The 25,212-nt window shown below is 43.0% G+C and overlaps 1 protein-coding gene across 2 annotated transcripts in view; it reads left to right on the top strand.

Moving 5' to 3' along the window:
- OSBPL11 (oxysterol binding protein like 11) overlaps positions 1-25,212 on the top strand; it is an 84,807-nt gene that overhangs the window by 37,455 nt on the left and 22,140 nt on the right. For both annotated transcript variants that reach the window (XM_070730512.1, XM_070730506.1), the window contains exons 5-8: positions 7,539-7,718; positions 11,057-11,258; positions 16,762-16,907; positions 20,083-20,223. In XM_070730512.1, the coding sequence (XP_070586613.1) occupies positions 7,539-7,718; positions 11,057-11,258; positions 16,762-16,907; positions 20,083-20,223 (669 nt within the window). The remainder of the gene's footprint in view (positions 1-7,538; positions 7,719-11,056; positions 11,259-16,761; positions 16,908-20,082; positions 20,224-25,212) is intronic.

Raw genomic sequence — 25,212 nt, 5'->3', positions numbered from 1 at the left:
TTTTTGCAAAAAGAGCAGTACAGTGGAACATCAAGATACGAACCTAATTGGTTCCAGGGGGAGGTTCGTAACACGAAAGGTTCGTAAGACGAAATATTGTTTCCCATAGGAAACAATGTAAAGTCAATTAATCCGTGCAACCAAAAAAAACCCCGCAAAAAAACCGCTGCCGCCCGGCTGTGACCTTTTAAAACAGCCGCGCGGCTTCCCAGCCGGGCTGGGGGGCTTCCCGGCTACCCCCCCCAGCCCGGCTGTGACCTTTTAAAACGGCCGCGCGGCTTCCCAGCTGTCTCCCGAAGCCAAACGCCAAACCCAAACTTCCGCGTTTGGCGTTTGGAGGCTGCTGGAAAGCCCCCCAGCCCGGCTGTGACCTTTTAAAACGGTCGCGCGGCTTCCCAGCCATCTCCCGAAGCCAAACGCCAAACCCAAACTTCCGTGTTTGGCGTTTGGAGGCTGCTGGAAAGCCCCCCAGCCTGGCTGTCACCTTTTAAAACAGCCGCGCGGCTTTCCAGCAGCCTCCAAACGCCAAACGCGGAAGTTTGGGTTTGGCGTTTGGCTTCGGGAGATGGCTGGGAAGCCGCGTGGCTGTTTTAAAATGTCACAGCCAGGCTGGGGGGCTTCCCAGCAACCCCCCCCAGCCCGGCTGTGACCTTTTAAAACGGCCGCGCGGCTTCCCAGCTGTCTCCCAAAGCCAAACGCCAAACCCAAACTTCCGCGTTTGGCGTTTGGAGGCTGCTGGAAAGCCCCCCAGCCCGGCTGTCACCTTTTAAAACAGCCGCGCGGCTTCCTAGCTGTCTCCGAACGCCGAACACGGAAGTTCGGCTTTGGCGTTCGGCTTCGGGAGACAGCTGGGAAGCCGCGCGGCTGTTTTAAAAGGTCCCAGCCGCGCTGGGGGGCTTCCCAGCACCACCCCGAACCCGGAAGTTCGGCAAAAGTTCGGGGTTTGGTGGGGGGAAAGCCCCCCAGCGCGGCCGTGACCTTTTAAAACAGCCGCGCGGCTTCCCAGCTGTCTCCCGAAGCCGAACGCCAAAGCCGAACTTTTGCGTTCGGCGTTCGGAGAGAGCTGGGAAGCCGCGCAGCTGTTTTAAAAGGTCACAGCTGGGCTGGGGGGCTTCCCAGCAACCTCCCAAACCGAACCCGAGGTTCAGAAAAATTTTGTCTCTTCTTACGAACTTTCTTCGAGTTACGAACCGGCGTTCGGGAGGCTGCTGGGATGCCCCGCCGCCCGGCTGTCACCTTTTAAAACAGCCGCGCGGCTTCCCAGCTGTCTCCGAACGCCGGTTCGTAACTCGAAAAAAGTTCGTAAGAAGAGGCAAAATTTTTCTGAACCCCAGGTTCGTATCACGAGTTGTTCGTAAGACGAGGGGTTCGTATCTTGAGGTACCACTGTTTCTCCGTACTGAAGGAGCGGGTCCAGCAGTCACATGGGTTGCTCATGTCCAATCCGGTGGAACTGAGCCTAGTGTTAAAAAAGCTTGCCGGATCCGCCCCTTCCCCAGAATTCGCTCAGTTCGCATATCCTGCGGTTGTATTGTGATAGCTCGTTCAACATTCTAACACCTTCCCTTCGATCTTTCCTTCAAAAGTAGTAAGAATTGTTTATCCTTATTTGTTTACTTGCACTAATAGCGCCAGCCGTTTGTGGCTCGGCTTTTTTCCTTTGGGAGAAGTTGCGGTTTCGTTTCCCCCCGGCTGTTTTGCCGTTTACGATCCCCGCTGCCGCTTGTGGATTCCCTTAATCCTTTGGCCTGGAGGTCTTGGTGCAAGTATTGCTTCATTGATTTATTACAGTATTATTGTTAAAGGGCTTAAGAAATACCTCCTGCGGAGTGAGACGCTTGTTTTAGTCTCCTGGACTTAGTCGATCGCTTCCCCTTTAAGAATTCTATTACGGAGCGATTTTTTCGGCGCGAAGGCCTTCGCGCCCTTTTTAAATTTAGGCCTCTCGTGTTGGCCTTCTGCCAGCCGCGTAGGCCTCAGTCCACCGCTTGGATCCCGGAGTGGGCTTTGGGACGCTCAGGCTTAATTCTCCACCGGCTAAGCCTCCAACCAGAGTGCCTTGGTTACTTTAATTAAAGTTTAGGGAGGCTGGCCACGCTGTATTTGGGGACACGAACTCTGGGTTTGCCCAGATTGCCCTCTAGTCTCAGCAGCTCCGAGGCCTCGGAGCAGGATCCATTCCTCTTGGGAAGTCTTTGAAATTCTTCTCCCTAATTATTCAGTTATTGGCTCAGCCTTGTCTTCTGTTAATTGTCAGACTATGGCTACTTTTCCCAAGAGAGGCACAACTCAAGGTCCCAGAGAGGCCAGGCCTACAGGCGATGAGATTACCAGTATCCCCCAGGCCTCGACCTCCTCTTCTTCAGGGGCCCGCCCCTCGACCAAAGTCACCAGGGCTGAGAAGAGAAGGGACCTAGCCCTACAAAAAATTCATGACAAATCAGCAAAGCGTTTGAAAGTACAGGCCCAAGTACTCAGTAGTCATGACCCCCCAGAGGCTTCCTTTCTGCCTCCTTCTGGGGTCCCTGTGTTATCTCTGGATGAGCCAAACCTAGACAGACCCCAACCTAACCTATGGGGAGTAGGTCCAGAGGAACCAGATATTATTGAAGATTCCTCCCAGCCAGGATCCTCCCAGGCCTTCAGGGATTCTTCTGCCATTCCTGCTGATATTTCCAGTTTACCTCCTGAATTCCAATCTATTTTCTCTGTGTTATCCAAGGCCATTGATGCTAAACTCTCTACCATCAATGCGCTTCCCTTACCTCCTCCTCCTCCTCGTCCCTCCCGCCCCTTGGGTTCTTCCCCAATGGTTAGAGCTCCTATTCAGGATGAATCAGATTCCTCTCAGGACGAATATGAGGATATGGAGGAGGATGAGGATCCCTTTCAAGGCCTCTCAGATGATGAGGAATCCCAAATAAAGGTTCCTTCTCCAATTACTATTTTTCCCTCTCAATTGTTCAAATCTCTCCTCCTCAAAGCTAGAATTTCTACGGGATTGGCGGCCCAGGAGAAACAGGCCTCCACATCCACTGATCCCCCGGAGGAGAATTTACCTTACTTCACAGAGGAACAGGAGGATAATGAGGTAATTCCTATGCCTAAATTGTTTAAAGATGCCTTACTTAAGCAGTGGGATTTCCCAGCCTCTGGGCTCAATCCCACTACCAAGGACAAAAAGTTGTACAAGCTCTCCTCTTCCTATGAGGAGCTCCTTTCCCTTCCTAAACTGGATGAACCTGTCAAGATCCTTCACTCGGCGGCTGCTGTGCCAGGCGAAGCAGAGGAAGTCCTCCGCCCAGAGGACAAGCGGATTGAACAGATGCTCAAAAGAGGATTCACCGCAGATTCCTGGGCCATTAAAAGTTCTGCAGCGGCTTCCTTTTTCTCCAGAGCCATGCTTCTGTGGCTTCGCCAACTTCAACAGCATATTCCTCCCGATGACTTGAGAGGTCAACAAGACTTCAACAAGGTCTTTGCAGCTGCTCAGTACGTGGCTGATGCCACTTTACAATCTACTAGATTTTCTGCTAAGTCTATTGCAGCTTCTACAACGGCAAGAAGACTCCTATGGCTTCGCCCTTGGCAAGCAGGAGTACGTCAGAAGTGGCAGTTATCTCTGGGACCCTTAAAGCGCGACCTTCTTTTCGGGGATCTTCTGGATCCACTCCTCACGGAAACCACGGACAAGAAGAAAGTATTGGGTCCAACCACCAAAAAGGCGACCAAGACGCAGTCCTTTCGTCGCTCAGGGCGTCAGCAAGATCAAGCGTCTTCCTATCAGAGATCTCCAGGTCAGTATTCCCCCCGCTTTCGTTCCCAAGGTAGGAACTCCAGGGGCAGAGGGTTTCGCTTCCAAAGGGGAGCGTCCTCTAACAGGGCTTCAAAAAAACCTAGATGGTAGTTCTTCCACGATTCCCATAGGTGGCCGCCTAGCCCATTTCGCCTCTAATTGGCGTCTCACCTCCAAGGACCCCTGGGTCATTGACACTGTTCAAACAGGCCTTCTTTTAGAATTTACTTCTCCCCCCCCGAAACGTTTTATTTCCTGCCCTTCTCCCAGGTCCTCCTCAGATTGTAACCGTATGGAGGAGGCCATTTCCCACTTATTGTCCATCAGAGCCATTCAACCGGTTCCCCCCGGTCAGAAGGGTCTAGGTTTTTATTCCATCCTATTTATGGTTCCAAAATCCTCCGGAGGTTGGAGAGCTATTTTGGATTTAAAGAAGCTGAACCTATTCATCAAATATAGGAAGTTTAAGATGCACTCCTTATCATCCATTTTGGCCGCCATCCACCCGGGAGATTTCATGGTCTCTTTAGACCTCACGGAGGCCTACCTCCATATTCCTATAGCCAAATGCCACAGAAAATTTTTACGTTTCTCCTTTCAGGGCAGGCATTTCCAGTATAGGGCGATGCCATTTGGCCTTTCCTCGGCCCCTCGGGTCTTTACAAAGCTCTTGGGGTCTCTGGCGGCCTATATCCGGGCGTCTCCCATCCACATTTTATGTTACCTTGATGATATTTTGGTTCATGGGAACTCCCTAGAGAAAGTGACATCAGACCTTTCTGTCACCATGTCAGTTCTACAGGACCATGGATTTTCCATCAACTTTGACAAAAGCCATCTCCAACCTTCCACATCCATTTTACACCTGGGATCCGTTATTAATTCAGAATCCTCCCAGGTCTTTCTCTCTCCTGAGAGAAAAATCAGTATAGGGGAGTTAATTTCATGCATTTTATCTCAACCTTCAGTTTCCATCGTATCCCTGTCTTCCCTTTTGGGGAAGATGGTGTCATGCATAGGCATCATTCCCTGGGCTCGCCTTCATGCTAGGGAACTACAGTGGCTCCTATTACCCTTTCAGAGATCGGGGCACAGCAACTCAAGTCGTCGCATTGTCATACCACCAATTGTTCGCAGATCCTTCAAGTGGTGGAAGTCTCCGGCCATGGACAAAGGATCCCCGTTCAGGTGCCCGGATCAATTTGTCATCACCACAGATGCCAGTCTATCGGGATGGGGCACCCACGCCCAGGGGATGATAGCCCAGGGCACGTGGTCCCCGGAGGAAGCTTCCAAGCCAATCAATTGGCTAGAGTTAAGAGCCGTATCCCTGGCTCTGAAGCATTTCTCTCCTCGCATTCCCAACCGGCACGTTCTCATTCTCACCGACAACATTGCCACAAAAAGCCATATCTGCAGACAGGGGGGCACGAGATCCAAGGCCCTCATGAGGGAGGCCCTCAAGTTAGGCCTTTGGGCGGAAAAACATCTTCGGTCGCTCCTAGCCGATCACATCTCGGGGAGCCTCAACGTCCAGGCGGATTGGCTATCTCGAGCAACGATAGACCCAGGAGAGTGGAATCTCCATCAAGACCTGTTCCATCAAATCAGCCTCAGATTCGGCCTACCAGTTCTGGATCTCTTCGCGACCAACGCGAACGCCCAACTCCCTCGCTTTTTTTCCAGATTTCCATCCCCGGGAGCGGAAGCAATCAATGCCCTCCGGAGCCCATGGCCTCCAGGCCTACTTTACGCATTCCCTCCAATTCCGATTCTCCCGGACGTGATTCACAAGGTCCTCACCGAGAGGGCCCGAGTAATCCTAATCGCCCCTCATTGGCCCCGCCGGCCCTGGTTCGCGGATCTCCAACAGTTGTCCGTCCAGGACCCTTGGCGACTCCCCGTTTCGGGGGATATGCTTCGGCAGGGGGCCTCATTCCATCCAGACCCGGAGTGGTTCCACCTCACCGCCTGGCTGTTATCAGGAGAGACCTAGAACTGCGTGGTCACGACCCCGATACAGTGGAGGTCATATTAAAGGCCAGAAGGGGTTCGACCAATCGAATCTACGACCATACGTGGTCCAAGTTTCACCAGTGGTGTCTACAGGAAGGCCTTTATCCCCTGTGCATCCCCATACACAGGATCATTTCCTTCCTTATGCAAGGTTTCCATCAAGGACTTTCCACCAGCACCCTCCGGCGTCATCTGGCGGCCATTTCCTCTGTCCTAGCGGGGCCCCGCAGACAGCCTCTCCGTTCCTTTCCAGAAGTTCAGGAATTCCTCAAGGGTATAGCCAACCTCAGACCTTCCAAGGTTCACAGGTATCCATCCTGGGATTTGCCACGGGTTCTCCATTCCCTCACGCAGGCACCATACGAACCCCTAAAATCGGCGTCCCTCAGGTACCTATCCTTTAAAGTAGCATTCCTGGTGGCTATTACCTCTGCCCGACGCATTTCGGAGCTGGCTGCCCTCTCAATCAGGCAGGACCTCTGCCAATTCCATCAGGACAAGGTAGTCTTGCGACTGGACCCCACCTTCTTACCCAAGGTCAGTTCCATGTTCCACAGATCACAGGATATTGTCTTGCCTTCCTTCTGTCTCCAACGGGACCACCCCTTGGCAATTAGATGGCACACCCTGGATCTCATCAGAGCGCTGAGGATCTATATCCAACGCACAGGACCCTTTCGGAGGTCAGAAGCACTTTTTATAGCCTATCACCCCAGAGTCATGGGTACCAAAGTGTCTTCAACAGTGATTGGCCGTTGGATCAGAGGGACTATATCTAAGGCCTACGAGTCGGCCTCCCTTTCAGTTCCAAGGAACATTACAGCGCATTCCACCAGGAGCGCAGCCACCTCGGCCGCTTGGGCGACTCAAGCCCCGTTGGAGGAGGTCTGCAAAGCAGCCACTTGGGCCTCGCCAAATTCCTTCATCAGGCACTACAAGATTGACTCTTACGCTTCAGCGGACGCTGCCTTCGGCAGAAGGGTACTCCAATCCGTTATCTCTCACGATAGCAATCTAATCCCACCCTAGGGACCATCTATTGGGTATGTCCCATGTGACTGCTGGACCCGCTCCTTCAGTACGGAGAATAGGCGTTGATTGCTTACCTGAACGCCTCTTCTCGTACGGTGAGCGGGTACAGCAGTCACTTCCCGTCCCTTGTATATGTCTTCTTTACCTTCCTATAACCTTTCTTCCTCTAACAATGAGAGTTGAACACTACAGAGCTTCACAGCTGAGCCTAGTCTATGGATTCGCGAATTCTGGGGAAGGGGCGGATCCGGCAAGCTTTTTTAACACTAGGCTCAGTTCCACCGGATTGGACATGAGCAACCCATGTGACTGCTGTACCCGCTCACCGTACGAGAAGAGGCGTTCAGGTAAGCAATCAACGCCTAATCTCCTGCCCTCTGCTTCATTGTAGAGCTTTTCTAAGATTAATCAGATTTTACTATATGAAAAGTGAAACACAAACACTTAGCAACCCTACTGTAATACTGTACATTATCTTCCATGCAATGCTGGGTCTGAGGCCATAGCCCCTCCCCCAAAATATTTAAAACATGCTCCTAGTTGTATTAATAATTGCATTAGAATATATTATCAAGAATTTAGAAGCAGTTTAATAAGGGAATATTTAAGTACATAATACATGGGTAAGCTGGAAGGATGGACATTTAAACAATTTGTTTTCAAGGATTCCCTAATGCATATGTTTGTTCACCAGAACAATCCTCCTCTGAAATCTCGCAGCTTCTCTCTCGCCTCTCAAGGAAGTGGCTCTCCTGGTATGCAGAGAAGACCCAGCCAAAATGCAGCTTCCTTTTTCAGTGTTGGCCATCACAAGTTGCCAGCTGGGAAGAGAATTCCCATTCTGCAGCCAGATCACTTAATCGATGTACGAGAGGTTGGTATGGATCTTTGTTCTTCTTGATTCCCTTGGAAGAATGGTTTGCCTTTAGAAGGTGAATAGCCACCTGTGCCTTAAACACCACGATTATTTTCCTGGAAAAACACTAGGATCCTATCAGGTTTGAGAACTTATGGAGGCTTGCACTTCTTTATATTGATACCTTTAAAAAAACAAATTCTCATAGTTCTAATTCAGATTGGAATACCACAGGATGCACAGATACATCCTCTTAGGTTGAGTATTTCTATTTGCATACTGTTTAAAAAGTGCACATTTCCCTCTATCTGTGACATTCATTTGCTACTACTGTTACTAAGAAATTAAATTTATATGCAGCCCGGCTTCCAGCAACTTGGTTGATTGTTGAAAATATATCAAGGGATACTTAATATTTAAAATATATCAAGAAACATTTTGCCTACTATTTGCTTAGGCTTATTTAGAAAGCTACTTTCTTGCAATATTTTCCCCCCTAAAATGATAGTGTTAATAAAACATTTGAACTCGTAACTTGGCAAAAATAATATGTAGCATAGGCTTGAATGACCTACTAACTATTTTGTATATCTTGTACATCAGCTTACATTAGTTAGATGGTGCTTTTCATCCTATCTTTAATTACTGTTGTAATTGACCAGGGCAGTTTGTAAAAGAGGGTTTTTAATGCTTATTTGTTGTTGCATTAAAACAAATGTTGACTTGGGTGAACAAAGGATTGCTGTATAAAACATGAAATGCATGTAATTTTTGACAGGGTTTTATGCAGACTAAAAACCAAAGTTGTGAGAATTCTGTGACCCTGCATTCAGTTTTCCTTTTTAATTATAGATGTTAGTTAACAATGGGTGAAAGTCAAGTACAGTGTAGTCATTATGTTTCTTGATTTCTTAGGCATAGCTAAGAGCCAAAGAATGTCCAATTGACATCCTCTACTCTTATCTTTTTCTCTTCTTTGTCCCACTCATTTTTCTCATTATCCTTCTATGCGAATCATCCCCCACTCTCTTTCAGCATGATCTGTGTATGCGTTTACATCTCAACATTACTAAATGCTGCCATTACTTAATGCACTAGAATTTGGCAGTAGAATTAGAAGCAGAATCCAAATACTGATGGAAGGCTGACTGGGATTAATATTTGATTCAGCATGGATGGAAAATGAACTTATTTGGCGTTGTAAAATACTTTAAGCAGGGGACAGAAAGATCATGTAAACTGGGTGTAAGAGAACACAAAATACAGTAATACCTCATCTTACAAACCTAATTGGTTCTGGAAGGAGGTTCGTAAGGCGAAAGGTTCGTAACACGAAACAATGTTTCCCATTGGAAATAATGTAAAAGCGATTAATGCGTGCAGGGGGGGGAAAATCCCAAAATGGCGCTCCGCTGGGCGCTGCCGCCCCACCTTTTAAAACAGCCGGGGGGGGGGGGGGGGGGTTCTCGGCGTTCACCTGAACCCGAACTTTTCGGGTTCGGGAGGCCGCCGAGAAGCACCACCGCCCACCTGTCACCTTCTTAAACAGCCGGGGGGCTTCTCGGCATTTACCTGAACCCGAATTTTTTGGGTTCGGGAGGTCGCTGAGAAGCGCCGCCGCCCGGCTGTCCCCTTCTTAAACAGCAGGGGGGCTTCTCGGCGTGAACCCGAACCCAGAATTTTGGGTTCGGGTTTGGGTTCCGGAGGCCGCCGAGAAGCGCCCGGCTGTTTCAGAAGGTTACAGCCAGGTGCCGCCGCTCGACGGAGCGCCATTTTTGCAATCGGCGGCGGCGTTTTCGGCCGATCTGGAGGCTGGAAAGGAGGTGGTGAATCCCAATAGGGAATTCCATGGGCGGAGCTAGGATGTCTTCATGACGTCAAAGCTCTGCCCATGGAATTCCCTGTTGGGATTCCCCACCTCCTTTCCGGCCTCCAGATTGGCCGAAAACGCTGCCGCCCAGCTGTAACCTTGTGAAACAGCCGGGCACTTCTCGGCGGCCTCCGGAACCTGAACTTCCGGGTTCGGGTTCACGCTGAGAAGCCCGCCTGCTGTTTAAGAAGGTGACAGGCGGGCAGCGGCGCTTCTCGGCGGCCTCCCGAACCCAAAAAGTTCGGGTTTGGGTTCGGGTTCGGGAGAACGCCGAGGAGCCCCCCCGGCTGTTTTAAAAGGTGACAGCCGGGTGGCGGCGCCCAGCGGAGCGCCATTTTGCGATCTGCGGTGGTTTCGTAAGGCGAAAAAAGTTTGTAAGAAGAGGCAAACATTTTCTCAACCCTGGGTTCGTATCTCGAAGTGTTTGTATCACTAGGGGTTCGTATCACGAGGTACCACTGTATTCTAGTTGTATGAAAGCTAATATCAAATGCAGCCAGAAATGTTCAGTGGACTCTTCTGTAATCAAATACTTCTAGTGAAAAAGTCTAAATATTGGAGATCACCAATGTAGAACGTTATTCCTTTACTTTTTCTTATAGCTCTGCAATGAAGACAAACTTTAAGAATCGTGTTTGATAACTCTCAGAAAGTTGAAGACAAACTAATGAGAATATGCATATATGGTGTCTGGATATAAGAGTGGGAAAACAACAATCCTGAGTTCTGGAAAGATTGTTGGCATTAGCATTTCTAATAGGCTGTGTTGGAGTGCTGCTTCTTTTATTGATTTGGAGTTGATTCCAACCCTTGGTTTCTCAGATGCAAAAGATAATATAACATTCATATATGTATACTATTGAAGTAATACATAGAGTACTTGTGCTGGATTTTGACCATGTAGCAAAATTCTAGATGCCCTTCTTTAAATTGTTATTTTTTCCCACTTAAAATGAATTTAACTCTCCTTCAGGGAAAAAAAACAAATCACCTATCATATTTTCAGAAAATTCCTTCCTTTGAAATGGGAAATAGTTTTAAATGCAAAATATAAAACAATTATATTAAATTTATATCCAGTATAAAACTGGAGAACTTGTTAGAACTTTGAAATGTTAGGTAAGACTCAAAGACCAAGGAAGTATATTTTACTGAGAAGCAGAGAACCTGGGTGCTGATCACTGAAGCTAAGAAATTGAATGGTTTTGAATTAAAAAAAAAACTTTAACTGATTCTTCTCTTTGCTATCATTTCATATTCATAAGTATGAAGACTAGCAAATAAGTTGTCAGTTATTGCAGTGACACCTGTTTCTTTGCTACAGAGTAAATTACAGATTTTTACAACCTTTGTAAGGGAACAGCCACATTGGACTAAACTACTAAGGAATGCTATCTTCACAAAATACCATTTTGACCATGGAGGTGTTTTCCTGAGGTTTCCTCTTAATGACGTTACAAAACTTTTGTGCCTTGATTAACTGCAGAAGATGTCTCAAGCTGAAGGACAGCAGAGAGATTTGGTAAGAAGTATTGAATGCCTTCCTGCCTCCGGTCATCTTTCCTCCTTAGACCATGACCTACTGATGCTCAAGGCAACCTCCATGGCAACAATGAATTGTTTAAATGATTGTTTTCACATTCTCCAGCTGCAGCATGCATCACAACAAAAGGGATCCTTATCTACTGGTGAGTTATTACCTTTAATCTGTTCGAATAAAAAGGTTAAAAACATAAATTGTGCATTTTATTTTATTGTTCTGGAAACTTCTAAGTCAGGGGTGTCGAACTCAAGGCCCAGGGGCTAAATCCAGCCTGCGGGGTACTTAGATCTGGCCCACGGGGCTGCCCTGGAAATAGCAAAGGACTGGCCCGCAGTGCCTCGGCCAGCAAAAACAGAGCTGGGAGCGCTGCCTGTGGCCCTCCTGAGCTTTGTTTTCACTGGCAGTGAATTGCAGGAGGCCATCACTGCCAAAAATGGAACTTGGAAGCCTGTTTTCTCTGGCAGAGTGCTCGGGCAATCACAGGTGCCCCTAACACAAGTGACGTCAAGCTTGCAACGCCCATCCCAGCTATGTGCCTCTCCCCCTGGAGGTTAAACACAGTGCTGATGCGGCCTCGATGAAATTGATTGACAGCCCTGCTCTAAGCAATCCCTGGTTTATTCCTCTTCAGAAGGTGGCTTCATTGTGGGAATTTACTCTCAGTGTCATTTGGACTTATATTTGGAGAGAATTTCTGTTTCAGACAGTACAGTGGTACCTCATCATACGAACTTAATTGGTTCCAGGAGGAGGTTCGTAAGGTGAAAAGTTCGTAAGATGAAACAATGTTTCCCATAGGAATCAATGTAAAAGCAAATAATGCGTGCAAATCCTTCAGGAAAATCCCATACTTTAGAAGGGAGGCGAACAGAGGGCAGGGAGGAGCAGCTAAAGGGGGCGGGTGGAAGAAGCAAGGCTAGGCTAAAGGGTGAGTGGGAAGGAAGAAAGGCAAGGGGGGCGCCCCTCCCTTTTCTTTCTTCAAAAGACACTCTTTCAGTGCCTTTGCAAGCATGCAAAATCTTTACTCCTCCAAGCTGCCCCTCCCTTTTCTTTCTTCAAAAAAGGGGAAAAAAAGAAACCCCTTCATCCCAGCAGCAGCTGCTTGGGTTCGTAAGGTGAAAATAGTTCAGAAGAAGAGGCAAAAAAATCTTAAACACCGGGTTCGTATCTTGAAAAGTTCGTTAGAAGAGGCGTTCGTAAGATGAGGTACCACTGTATTTATAGAGAGCGATACTGATAATACAAAAAAATGCATGCCTTAAATTAATTGCTTAAGCAGTCATTTGCTAAAACTGTAATAGCTGTAATCTTTTTCTTATCACTGTTCTGCAATTTGTCTCTGACTTTACGGTTAAAGTTTTGCATACACTACCTATTTCGAAAGGCAGATCGCTTTAAATCATGTCAGATCACACTAGAATTACCATATACGCAAACATATTTTAAATGAATGGGGGGAAATTGCTGAAGCAGAATTTATTTATCAGACCCATTAAAGTCATCGATTGCATAAAGTACTCTTCATAGCAGGCATATTTTCAACTGCTAAAATTGCTGTTTCCTCAAATAAAGCCTTACAAGCAAGGATGAGACATGCTTTAGCAGTTCACTAGGATTTGGTAACTTAGAAATTATCCACTTTCTCTGGTGGCCTTTTGTTTTCTAATAGGGGATTGTGGGGCCAATGACTCATAATTCAGGTACACAATATTGTTCAGAATCCTGTAGTACAGGGTGCATTCCAAAAGTAATGCAATTATTTTTTTAAAAAGTAATTTATTGAACAGATTTGCACAAATACTTAAAATTCTTTAAAGTACTGTCCTTGGGCCTTTTCACATTTTTTTCCAGCAATTCTGCCATGACCGGTATGCACCCTGGAAGGTGTCTTCGGGGACCTCTCGCAAGGTCTTTGTCATAGTTGATTGGATCTCTTCTATGGATGAAAAACGGGTTCCTTTCAGGGCTGCCTTAATCCGAGGGAACAAAAAGAAGTCTGCTGGGGTGATGTCACAGGACTATAGGGGGTGTGTGGCAGCCTTGAGACCTGGTGTTTGGCCAGGAACTCGCGGACTCGTAGCGCGTTGTGGCAAGGCATGTTGTCGTGATGGAGTTGCCAGGTAGCGGAGATGTCTTTTCTCATCCCGATGACCCTTTTTCGGAGTCTTTCCAGCACATCCATGTAGTAGGCAGCGGTAACTGTCTGTCTTTGAGGAACAAACTCCTTATTGACCACTCCTTTACTGTCGAAAAAGACAATGAGCATTGTTTTCATTTTTGATTTGCTCATTCTTGCCTTTTTGGGCTTGGGAGACTGGTCGGTGTGCCACTCAGAGTTTGGCGTTTTGTTTCTTGGTCGTATTCAAAAACCCAGCTTTCATCACCAGTGATGACGTCGCCCAAATAATCAGGTTCAATTTCTATACGTTGCAACTATTCACTTGAAATTTCCGCTCGGTTGGTCTTTTCGTGACACGGTCGGCATGCAGAGGTTTACAATAACTGATGTCCTGCCACTTCCACAGCTTGGAGAGCACTGAGACCGGTTTCGCGGCAAAGCTTAGCGTCCCCACCCCCTCCCTACTCCAAGTGCTTCGGTCCCACTCCAACCATTAGGAGCGGCACGGGAAATTCAATTGCATTACTTTTAGAATGCACCCTGTATTTTATATCCATGACTTCTGATTCTTATTCCAAAATTGACTTCCAGAGGATAAAATCCTGAATTCTACACCTTTGAGTGGAAAGTCCGTGTAAGAGGGAATACATATCATGTGAAGTATTGTTTCAAAACTGCAGCCTTTACTTGAAGTCTACCCACCGCCCCCTAGTGGGGAATGGCATAATACTTCCTTATGCATAACTATTGACATGTCTATCTCTGAAGTCATTGTAGCACAATAAGTATGATCATACTTAGTATCTGTGCCTTATTCTATGCACTGTAGGAGAATAATTATCTGGATCTTTTCAGTCAGGGTTCTAACCTGGGTATGGAACAACAACCCCATTGATAGCACAGCTGGATAATCTGGATAAGAACCCTTCTTAGAGATTTTCTATGATTTCTGATTTCATCAACCATGTTATTCTTCAAGAGCTGTGCTTCTGTTTCTTCCTGGATGATGGTTTAATCATCAGGAGTGCAGGAAAAACGATCTTCTGGTGGTTGCTCCAGTGCAGGATGCTACAGGGTTCTTCTCTCACCCCTTTGCTGCTTAACATTTACAGGAAGCTACTGAGAGTAAATGTGTATCAGTGTGGGATGAGTTAATCTTACTTGCACTGATGATGCCCAAATATATTTCGACACTCCCAACTAAATCGCTGATGAATTGGAGATCCTTGCTCAGTCCCTGGGACTATAAGGATTTGGATTGGAAAACTTTAATCCCAGCAAGGCTTGAGTTACTATTTATCCGTAAACCACTTGGCGCTCTATTCCAGTGGTAACTGGGGAAGAGTAGCAGTCCTACAGAAGGACTAGTCTTCAACTTGGGAGGCCTCTTAGGTTCACTTTTATCCCGAGACAGATAAGTGGGTAGCTAGGAATCCTTGGCTAGTATGTCAGTTATATCACTTGGCAACAGTGATCATTGCCCTTGGCACCTCTGGATTAGATTACGAAAATTCATTCATTGATTACTCAGAACCGGCAGTTGGTTGTCTGTACCTACTAGGTGAGTGAGAGCCACTCTATGCCCAAAATTTGATATTTGCTGTAGATCAATTCAAGAGAAAGCAAAATCACCCTGCTTCTCTGCATGGATGCCTTTCCTATGAAAACAGTCATCCACTGGAAATTTTTAGAGTTTCCTTGTTTGAAAATCCTTAAAAAACGAGCTATTCAGAAACACATTCAGTGAACCTATTACTGTTTTTACTTTTGAGTGTGGTAATTTATGAAATGCTTTGATAATTTTATCTTACAATGGATATATGTTTATCCCAGGCATGTTTAAATTCAGTTACTGTGGATTTACCAACCACGTCTGCTGGAAGTTTGTTCCAAGGATCTACTGCTCTTTCAGTAAAATAATATTTTCTCATGTTGCTTTTGATCTTTCCCCCAACTAACTTCAGATTGTGTCCCCTTGTTCTTGTGTTCACTTCCCTATTAGGGAATATTTCTGTATCACTGTTTTAATTGTATGTTGTTGGGTGTTACACATTGCTGGAAGTCAACATATGGTATAGTGGTATTTAAGACAAATATTTTTTTAAATGTGTCCTTCAAGAACTCAGTCTTCAACAGAATGGGGTAATCTAAAACTTTGCCTATAGTCTTGTACTCATTGGAGCTAGAATATCAAAGTATGAGTAGCTTATTTATAAATGATTTTTCTTTTTCCTCTAAGTGGGTAAGGGTATGTTACCTGTCTGGCATTAAGTCATATAATAAAGTCCATCCTGGCTTATTCAGTTAATAGTAATTAAACCAACCACAATCTAATGCAATCTATAAACCAGACCATAATTAGCCTGGTATGGTCTTAAGGTCCCAGTTCTATGGAGATGTTTTTTTTTCAAGAACACATTTAATTTATACAACTGGGTGTACTTGGAATTTGGGTCTTTTCTCTATGCTTTAGAAGTTTTTAATATGCCTATTTAAAAATAAAACAATTAAAACAATGCCTACCATATAGAAATGAGATTATTATGCAAAGTGGTAAGTGTAGGGATTTACATGCAAAGTAGGACATGCACATTCCTTCAATATTTAAGATTCCTGAGAGACTTCACTGCAGTTGGCTTGCAGTTTAAGTTCAGTCTATCCAGACAAGTAACAGTAAAGTTCATTATTCCGAGTTGCTTTTTTTTAGTGAATAAACTGAGAAATCCAGGATTATAAGCTGAAGATGTATCAGGTTCAGAGTCTGAGCCTAGATGTTCTTTTATTCCTTTATTTATTTGATGCATATGCACCAAAGACAAATTCCTTGTGTGTCCAATAAAGAGTTCTGTTCTGTTCTGTTCTCTTCTCTTCTATTCTAGTTTATGTATTTGCTTTTTTTTAACAGGACTTTATTAGTTTCTGCAAACACTAGCGTTTCAGAACAGAATGGAACATTTTCATTATTGATAAGGAAATGTATCCATTCAGGAAGACTGACTGGGGGTGGAGAGGTAATTGGAGATACCAGCATCATTACATAGTTGGTTTTTTTAAAAAGAATATTTTCAAGCAACTGTAATTTATAATACAGAAAAGACCATGGTGACATTGTTTTTAACTTAAAATTGCATTGTTCAATTTTGTTTATATTTCCTTCTCTTTGTTTTAATGGCACGCCTGCAATGTTGATACCGCAACCTGTCTTAACGATATTATATAACACTCTTGTCTTACTGGGTTCTTTATCTAGTGTCTGATTACATCTTTCATAACCCCATCTCCTTCTAGTCGAGAACATGTTCTGTGTCATCATTGCCCAGTCATAAGCCTCATTCTAATGAGAAGAGAATGAGAAGGTGGTGCTAATTTGCATCCACCTGTTTTCTTATTGCTGCACAGCAAGTTTGAGTTGCCTCTAGAGTTTTTGGAAGAGAGGGCGTGACACTGTTGAATGGCAGAAGCAATTTTAGGAAAAGCTTTGATTCCTGAAATATGAGCAAATTTCAGCGTACGTTCTCTCTTCCTTCAGGAACAACCATCAGCTGGTTAGAACCAAAGATTTCTTTGCCAAATCACTTCAAAAATGGAGCTGATCAGAATTTCCCTGCAGATCAAACAAAGACAGAATCAATCAGACAGGAACAGTCCAATTCTGACTCTGATCAGCTAACCAGGGTAAGCTTAAAAACCTTTAGCTCTGCATTGTGGTTTTGTTTTTTCCCTGTTTTGTTTTAAAGAAAACAACCGCTCTTGGAATATTCAACTATGGTTAGAATTATCGAGAAAAGAACAGACTCTGTTTGACTAGAGTTTAAATTTAAAATAAGTACTGTTTCTTGTTTTTTGCTGTTCTTTTAAGCAATAAATGTTGCTGAATATTGGGGTAAGTGAAACCTTAATTACTGTAGGCGTAGGTTGTTTTAAAGTAATGTGTAGGTTAAACCTGAAAACTTTCAACTAATGCAAATCAACTTCAAGAGGAATTTAACAGTAATTTGCTTTGCTTGACCTAGATAAAGGGATATTTTGTAATATTGATGAGCTTGGGAGATCATATTCCATCACTACATTATATTAAAGGTAAATTGAAAGGATGTCCTAAAATAGTAGGTGGTTCTAAAACACTAGGTTATTGAGGCACATTTATATCCATATATAGATGGATATAAACTTTTTTTTGGCATGGCTGTTTATTGCAGGAATTGTTTTCAGAAGTGTCCCTATGAGTAAACTTTATACAGCAAGGGAGGTTATTATTCTTTCCTTTCTCTACTGCTAGACGTAAATCAGTGAAGCTCTTATTAGACTAACAGGCATAGTAGATATTGTTGGCTTTGCTCAGGTAGTACTCAACAAATGCCAGCACTTAAATGGAGATAGAGAGGCTGTTTCCATTTTAATAGCTGTTGTAAATAGCTAAAAAAAAACCATTTGATACATACACATATATATATATATTTGTTTTCGTAGATTTTCACGGGTATATGTATGTAGATTGTTCTGAGTTCGGGTTTTGCCCCGTGTAATATTTTGAGTGTCTATGTGAAGTTTTGGTGAAATCTCATTCACTATCATCAGGCTGAAGTTATAAACTTCGTGCTGCTGTAAATATTTACAGCAGCATGAAGCTTATAACTTCAGCCTGATGATGGTGAATGTGATTTCACCGAAACGTCGCATAGACACTCAAAATATTACACGGGGCAAAACCCGAGCTCAGAACAATCTACATACATACATACATACATACATACATACATACATACATACATACATACATTCTAATTTTTGCTTGTTTCTGCTATGATATACCATATTTTTCAGAGTATAAGACATCCCCCCCCCCAAAAAATAGGGTGAAAATTTGATTGTGTCTTATACACCGAATGTAGCCCTGTCCAGCCTCTGAAATGGAGGTTTCACAGGCTGCAAAAAAGCCTCTGAAATGGAGGTTTTGTTGGCTGAAAAAGCAAGGCACAGAGTTCACAACCAACAAACCTTATTTTCCACCCAAAAAAACTAAGGCCTAACTTCTCCTTCAGTGAAGGAGAATTCTCCACACCCAAACATTCCTAACTTATGAGTATAACAGAGCTGAGAGTGCAGCTTCAGATCATAATATAATGTGTAGTAAATATTTCAAAGAGAACAGCGAGTAAAAGTATACTGTAACCAGTCAATAATAAAAGTTAGATAAATTATTGTGGGAGAATGAAAGTAGAGGATTTATTGTATTAGTTTTTTTAGTGCTTGTTAGCTCCTTGTAGCTTTGTTCTCTTCAAGCTGCTACTCTGGCAATTATTTCTCCTTTTTATCTCACATAAGATGGTTGCTAGAGTACAGAAATAACTAAGGAGCAAAGATGTCTTTCAGCCTACTTAGTTGCCCCATTTCTGTTTTCTTCTCTTGGCAAAGATGGGGCGGTTGTGATTACCATCCATCATAATTTTAGTCCATGAAAAGGCAACAAGTGGCTATATATTCTTCTTTACATTTAGTTTATGAGGACAAAAGCTCCAGGAGTGCTATTATGTTCTTTTTTAACGATTCAGTCATGTCCGACTCTTAGCGACTTTCTAGGCAAATGATCTCCATACTACCCTGTCAAAGATAGCTTCTTTCCATTGTTGGATGTTCATCTTTGTATCATCTTTGATGTTATCAAGCCAGTGGGTTCTTTGCCCCTCCTTCCTGTTCCACTTCCCATTCCTAGCATTGTTGACTTCTCTGATGAATTGGCATGGCCAAAGTAAATGAGGCGTAGTCATGTGATTGTGGGCGTTTTCTTCAACCAGGCTGTAATAATTGCCAGCTCTTGGCTTCGGATAGCTGAGAAGGCATCTGGATAGCTGTTGCAGTAATAAAAGTATTCAATGACATCTACACATGAACTATAGCCTTGGGCAATGTTACATTTGTCTGGTGAAAAATGACATGCAAAAGTGAAACCAAGCCACATGTTGTAAACAAAATGGAATAAATAATGAGCTTGAATTGTGGGAAAAAATTCTAATAACCCAGTAGAGTGGTAGAATCTAGACATATGTGTGCTTGTTGCAATAGTGTAAAGAGAAGTGCAGGGAAAAGAAATAGAAAGTGAAAAAAATACTTAGAAAATAGAAAATACTTCACCTACAGCAGTGGTTCTCAACCTTTCTAATGCTGCGGCTCCTTAATACAGTTCCTCATGTTGTGGTGACCCTCAACCATAAGTCTAGTGCCAATTCTCCCAACAGAGCTTTAAGCTGATTGGCAGGAAGGTCAGAGGGACACCCCCCTTGTAGACACCTGATTGGTTGGATTGTAAAAATATGTTCCAAGGCGCCAGAATGGAAGCTTTAGTTCCCAACACCATGGGGAAGTTGTCTTTTCCCATGGTCTTAGGCGACCCCTGTAAAACAGTTATTCGACTCCCAAAGAGGTCTTGAACCCCAGGTTAAGAGCCACTGACCTACAGCAGCAGCTCCCCCTGGAAGGCATGACATCTAGATAAAAATAGGCAGCTTTTTCCTATGGGGTTATGTGCAGAAGAGATTTAATTATTGCTTGCTGTAAAGATTTTTTGATGCAAATTCCATATTGTAACATAATTTAATATGTGAGCCGGTTGTATTGCCAGTACTTAAAAAACAAACAAACCATTATAGAACCTTATTATAGTTTATAGCCTCATCTGTAGGCAGGCTAAAAGAAGGTGAATGTATTCATATGGAGCTTGATACATTTGTTATTTAAGTAAAGAAACATTGTTTGTAGGAATTAAGAAGTTGCCTGTACCGAGTTAGGGCAACAAAAAAGTTTGGAATACTAAAGTATTTTAAAAACCTTGTGTTTTTGAAATTTATCCCAGGAGCCAGAAGAAATAAATCCAGAAGATGAGTTGGAAGACACATGTGAGAATAAAGAGGATGACCTTGGAGCTGTGGAAGAACAGCGCAGTGTTATCTTGCACCTTCTTTCTCAACTCAAACTTGGCATGGACTTAACAAGAGTAAGTTACTAAATATTGGCCTGTATTAAATGCAAAGAAATGTGCTCCTATACACTGGAGTCCATCCTGGCGTGCCATGCCAGAGTTAGTTCAGAGAATTGACTTGGGATTCAACCATCATATTAAAATCATTATCTCAAACGAGATGTTTAGGATTTGCCCATTAAGGGATCTAAAACAAGCTGCTTGCTCTACTTTAGAAACTTATTTAGGTTTGTGAATTTTTAATACATGTTCATGGTGTAACTGTTTAATTTATATATGGTATGCTTGTGTGTATGTCTGTTAATATATGGGGTCTTTTAAATCTTTTAATTTTAAATTTGTTAGATTATTTATGATTTGTTTCCACGTGTTGTGAGCCGCCCCGAGTCTTCGGAGAGGGGCGGCATACAAATCTAAGTAATAAATAAAATAAATAAATCATTCACACTGTTGCATATTGCTTGTATCTTTTTGTATGACATTACATTCCAAGTACCTCCCAATGGGTGAGATGCAGCAACAGTTTGTTGACTTACAAAACAGCCTTACAGACCCCAAGAACCTTAGAAATTCTATGAGTCTGATTGGGATAAAATTGGGTTTTGGTTGCTCTTGTGAAATATGGACCAAAAAGGTGTCAGAACTAACCCTAATGCTGGGAGTTGCATGGATATTACTCAGGCTGATAACCTTCTCGATTTCTCCCCCCCAAAAATGAAAGCATCAATTGATTAAGTTGCATGGGGTCATGTGTGATTAGAGAGACATATGAAATGTGACTTAGTAATTCAATTCAATTCAATTTATTAGATTTGTATGCCGCCCCTCTCTGAAGAATATGAATATAGTAAAGAATACGAATATAGATATAGTAAATAATATGAATATGAATTTGCCAAAGAATATGAATTCAGGAATGAAAGGGGAGAAAAAAGAAAGAAAGAAATGCTGTGTGTCTGTGGTACTGAAAGAAAACTATAATATGTTAGAATGAAAATGGCCTGGGATTGTGGAGCAGAGTTGGTGAATAGATGCAGGAGGTCAAGCTTTAAGATTGACTGTAAGTAAAAGGACATAGGATGTATGTCAGAAAGTATGAATTGGTGTCATCTAGATTCTGTGGGTGCCTATGACAACAATGAGTCCCAGGGTTGTGATAGTTGCCTAATGTTTTGCCTGTGTGTTTAATCGTAAATCTGTTCCAATGTATTCATGGAGAAGTAGTGAATGAAAAAGAATGGTGGACTTGATTCTTAATAAAAGTGGTGGCAGGAATATTCTTCTGGGTTCAGTTCCAAGTGGGGAAAAGAGGCACTGGATTCATGTGGTTTGCTTGGAAAGACGATTTAATGCGGACAGGAGCACATAGCACGAGCTCTTGTACAGAAAAGGTGGATCATATGTTTCCAGATGTTGGATGCAGAGGGGAAAAAAGGCAGTTGCTAAGAATCTCTGAGTTTTTATAACTTCTGTTGGGCCCCACCCCAGAGTTTTCTGTTCCTGTATACGAAATGCAGTCTGATTGGTTGTCAGACTCCCATGGTGCCATGCAGAAGCAACTTTGTGTAGGCTGTGTTTCTGAGTTCAAGTTTGGCTGACCCTTTGCTGGCTGATGGTGGAATGAAAGGGCTTTGGGCAATTCCTAATATGGCTGTTATTTGTTATGTAGAATAGATTGGTCCAGCTATTAACAAGGGTGAGCTGGGCCATTCCTTGGTGGCACATTGACAAAGATGGGGACTAATAAGAGCGAGTCTTTTTCCTCGTCTAAAAGCATGTTTCTGGAGATATTCTATATAATGTTCTGCCTTTTAAAATATTTCCTAGAACAGGGATGGCAAATCTTTTTTAGCTCAGGTGCCAAAAGGGTACGCGTGTATGCAATAGCGTATGTGCCCTGCCCACACCCATAATGCAGTGTCCTCCCTTGTACATGCACACAACCCTTGGGTTGCCCCCGCACATGCACACACCCACACACTGCTGTCCCCCCTATGCATGTGCACAAGCATCACTTGAAATCTGTGGACTTTCAGTAGGCTTTTCTCTGTCTCCAGGGTTCACGAAAGCCTCCTGAAATCTAGGGATAGCAAAAAACAGCCCAACAGCCCAGCTGGAAGTTCATTTCCAAACTTCCAGTTGTTCCATTGGGCCATTTTTCATCATGCCAAGGGTTCAGGAAGCTTTCCTGAAGCCTGGGGAGAGCAAAAACATCTAAAAAGAAGAACGAAAATCAGCTGGCCAGCATGAGAAAATATTATTTTACTGAAAGAGTAGTAGATCCTTGGAACAAACTTCCAGCAGACGTGGTTGGTAAATCCACAGTAACTGAATTTAAACATGCCTGGGATAAACATATATCCATCCTAAGATAAAATACAGAAAATAGTATAAGGGCAGACTAGATGGATCATGAGGTCTTTTTCTGCCGTCAGTCTTCTATGTTTCTATGTACATATGCGCTGGAGCTGGCATAGGGCAATGCTCATGTGCCATAGGTTCACCATCACTGTCCTAGGATATTTCAATTTTTCTAGGAGAGGGATGGATGCTAACTTCCTACGAAAGATTCTGAGAATGTAAGTCAGAAAAACTGGAATTTTTCCATTTTTTTGCATATTGATAAAATACAGCATGTTAAACAAGAGAAATAAAATGAACTTTAAAGTGATTCATATATAGATGTAAATTCACATATACCGTACTTTGTTTCTTTCTTTAACATGCTATAAATCAAAACAGATCTTATTGGTTTTATATCATAGAAGTCAACAATCCAAATAGCACATTTTCTAAATCCAGTTTTAATATGTGGGATGTCATTTTATTTTATCTTTAGAAAAAAAATCCTCTTGGGGGAAATAGATATAGGAGAAAAAGAAGTGAAAGAAAAAAAGAGTGAAAGTAAATAGAAAGTACTAGGGCTGTATCCAGTGAAGGGCTACCAAAATTTTTACTACCACACTGTGGGCGTGGCTTATGCAGGATGTCCTGCATTTTCTTTCAACATCTTTCAGTGCAAATTGGGTGCCCTGGGGTGGAGCTACATTTTTGCTACCTCACTGCGTTCCCCACAGTCCGGGCAGTAGCCCAGCCCTGGCTGTATCCCTCCATTTTTTAAAAAAAGGTAGATTATTCTCTTAAGAATAAGAAAATAAGAAAAAGAATGTGAAAGCAGCTTTGAACAGAATGAAAGGAATATTGTTTTGGCACCTCACAGAAATGTGTGAAGTTATGCTAATGGAAATTGGCAAAAAGAATGTTTGATAGAGCTGAAAGAGACTGTTGATGAGAAAAATACACATGAGAGAATGAAGGAGGAAAGTGGGAGTGTGTGAGATTTACTGTATAATGAGCATAAAACAAACAAAAAAGTTCCTGAGCATTGGATTAGAGAGAGCAAGGCTTGATTAAGATTAAAAGTGGATGGAAATTTAAAATGTTGATGGGAATTAAAGTAGTAGTAGTAGTAGTAGTAGTAGTAGTAGTAGTAGTAATAATAATAATAATAATAATAATAATAATAATAATAATAATATATTAGATTTGTATGCCGCAGATGTGTGAAAAAGGGTTTTAAAAGGATCCCCCAGCAAAGCTAATGGAATGGAATTAAGAATGAAATTACGGTAGTTGGGATGAAACTGAAAGGACCATTACTTATGGGACTATCTCCTGCCTCATGTATCCCAGCGGCCGGTCAGATCCCACGGAGTCGGCCTTCTCCAAGTCCCGTCAGCCAAGCAGTGCCGACTGACGTGGCCAAGGGAAAGGGCCTTCTCTGTGGTGGTTCCGGTCCCCAGAGATTTGCAGTCTCCGGGCCTTTCAAAAGGTTTTAAAAACACCACCTTTGCTGGCAAGCTTGGAGCTGTTGAGCATTGACACTCCTCTCCGGCTGACAGTATGACGGTGATTTGGATAAAGACAGTTGAATGGTTTTAAGTTTGGGTTTTTAAGATTAGTTTTTATGGTTGGATTTCATAATTCTATATTTGTATTGTTTTTATATGCTGTAAGCTGCCCTGAGTCCTTTTGGAAAAGGGTGACCTAGAAATCCAAATAAATAAATAAAGGGGAAATCCTAGAAAGAGATTGATAAAGAAATTAAAGAGATATATATCCCAAGAATGAAATTGAAATAAATGTTGGAAAAACCTTAGTGTCCAAAATAAATAAATAAATAAACAAACAAACAAACAAAAGGATTTTTTTGAAAATGCTCCAAGAATCTTTTAAAATAGTGATGTTGCAGATGTAGATGGCATAACTGGAAACATGCCAATACAGTACATTGATACGATTTTGTGTCTTTTCTAGTATATGTATGCATATGCACATTTGTAACTATTGATAGGAACACTGAAATTGTTCTTTTCACTGTATTAAAAAAAGTAGGAAGACTGGATGATGATGATGATGATGATGATGATGATGATGAGCAATTAGTTTGTTAACTCTGTCTGGAAAGCCATTTGGCAGAATTTTGATTGTCATTAGATAAAATAAGTTCAATATGGCTTCATGCCAGGCAGAAAGTGTCAGGTTTGATTTTCAACAAGTCCTTGTTAAACATGCGAATGTGAGAAAGAAAGTTTACTGTATGTTTGTCGACTTAGAGAAAACATATGCTAAAGGAATTTACAGAAGGTAAGCTGTGATTATGAAATTTAAGGTTGGCTGCTGAATGCAACAAAAGCTGTATGTGAATGTGAAAGTAAAGCAGGTGTGAGACTAAATTGGAAACTTCATGAACAGTTCGGTGTAGAAGAGGGAACGAGACAAGGATTTTGTGATGTCTCCCTGGCTATACAGATATATACAGGGAATGCTCGTGCAAATGTTGGAAGTGATTGGGACGTCTGTGTATAAAAGTGATACCATGGGGTTTTTTTTAGAAAATACAAATGATCTTCAATTAATATAAAATTGGATGATGGAATGAACATTATGGGTTTACAAGTTAATGTACCTCTACTTAAGAACTTACTTCGTTCTGTGACCAGG

The sequence above is a fragment of the Erythrolamprus reginae genome, chromosome 1, assembly GCF_031021105.1.
Source record: "Erythrolamprus reginae isolate rEryReg1 chromosome 1, rEryReg1.hap1, whole genome shotgun sequence".
Taxonomy (NCBI): Eukaryota; Metazoa; Chordata; class Lepidosauria; order Squamata; family Dipsadidae; genus Erythrolamprus; species Erythrolamprus reginae.
Note: the sequence above shows the minus strand (reverse complement) of the source record. Positions and strands in the feature narration are given on the sequence as shown.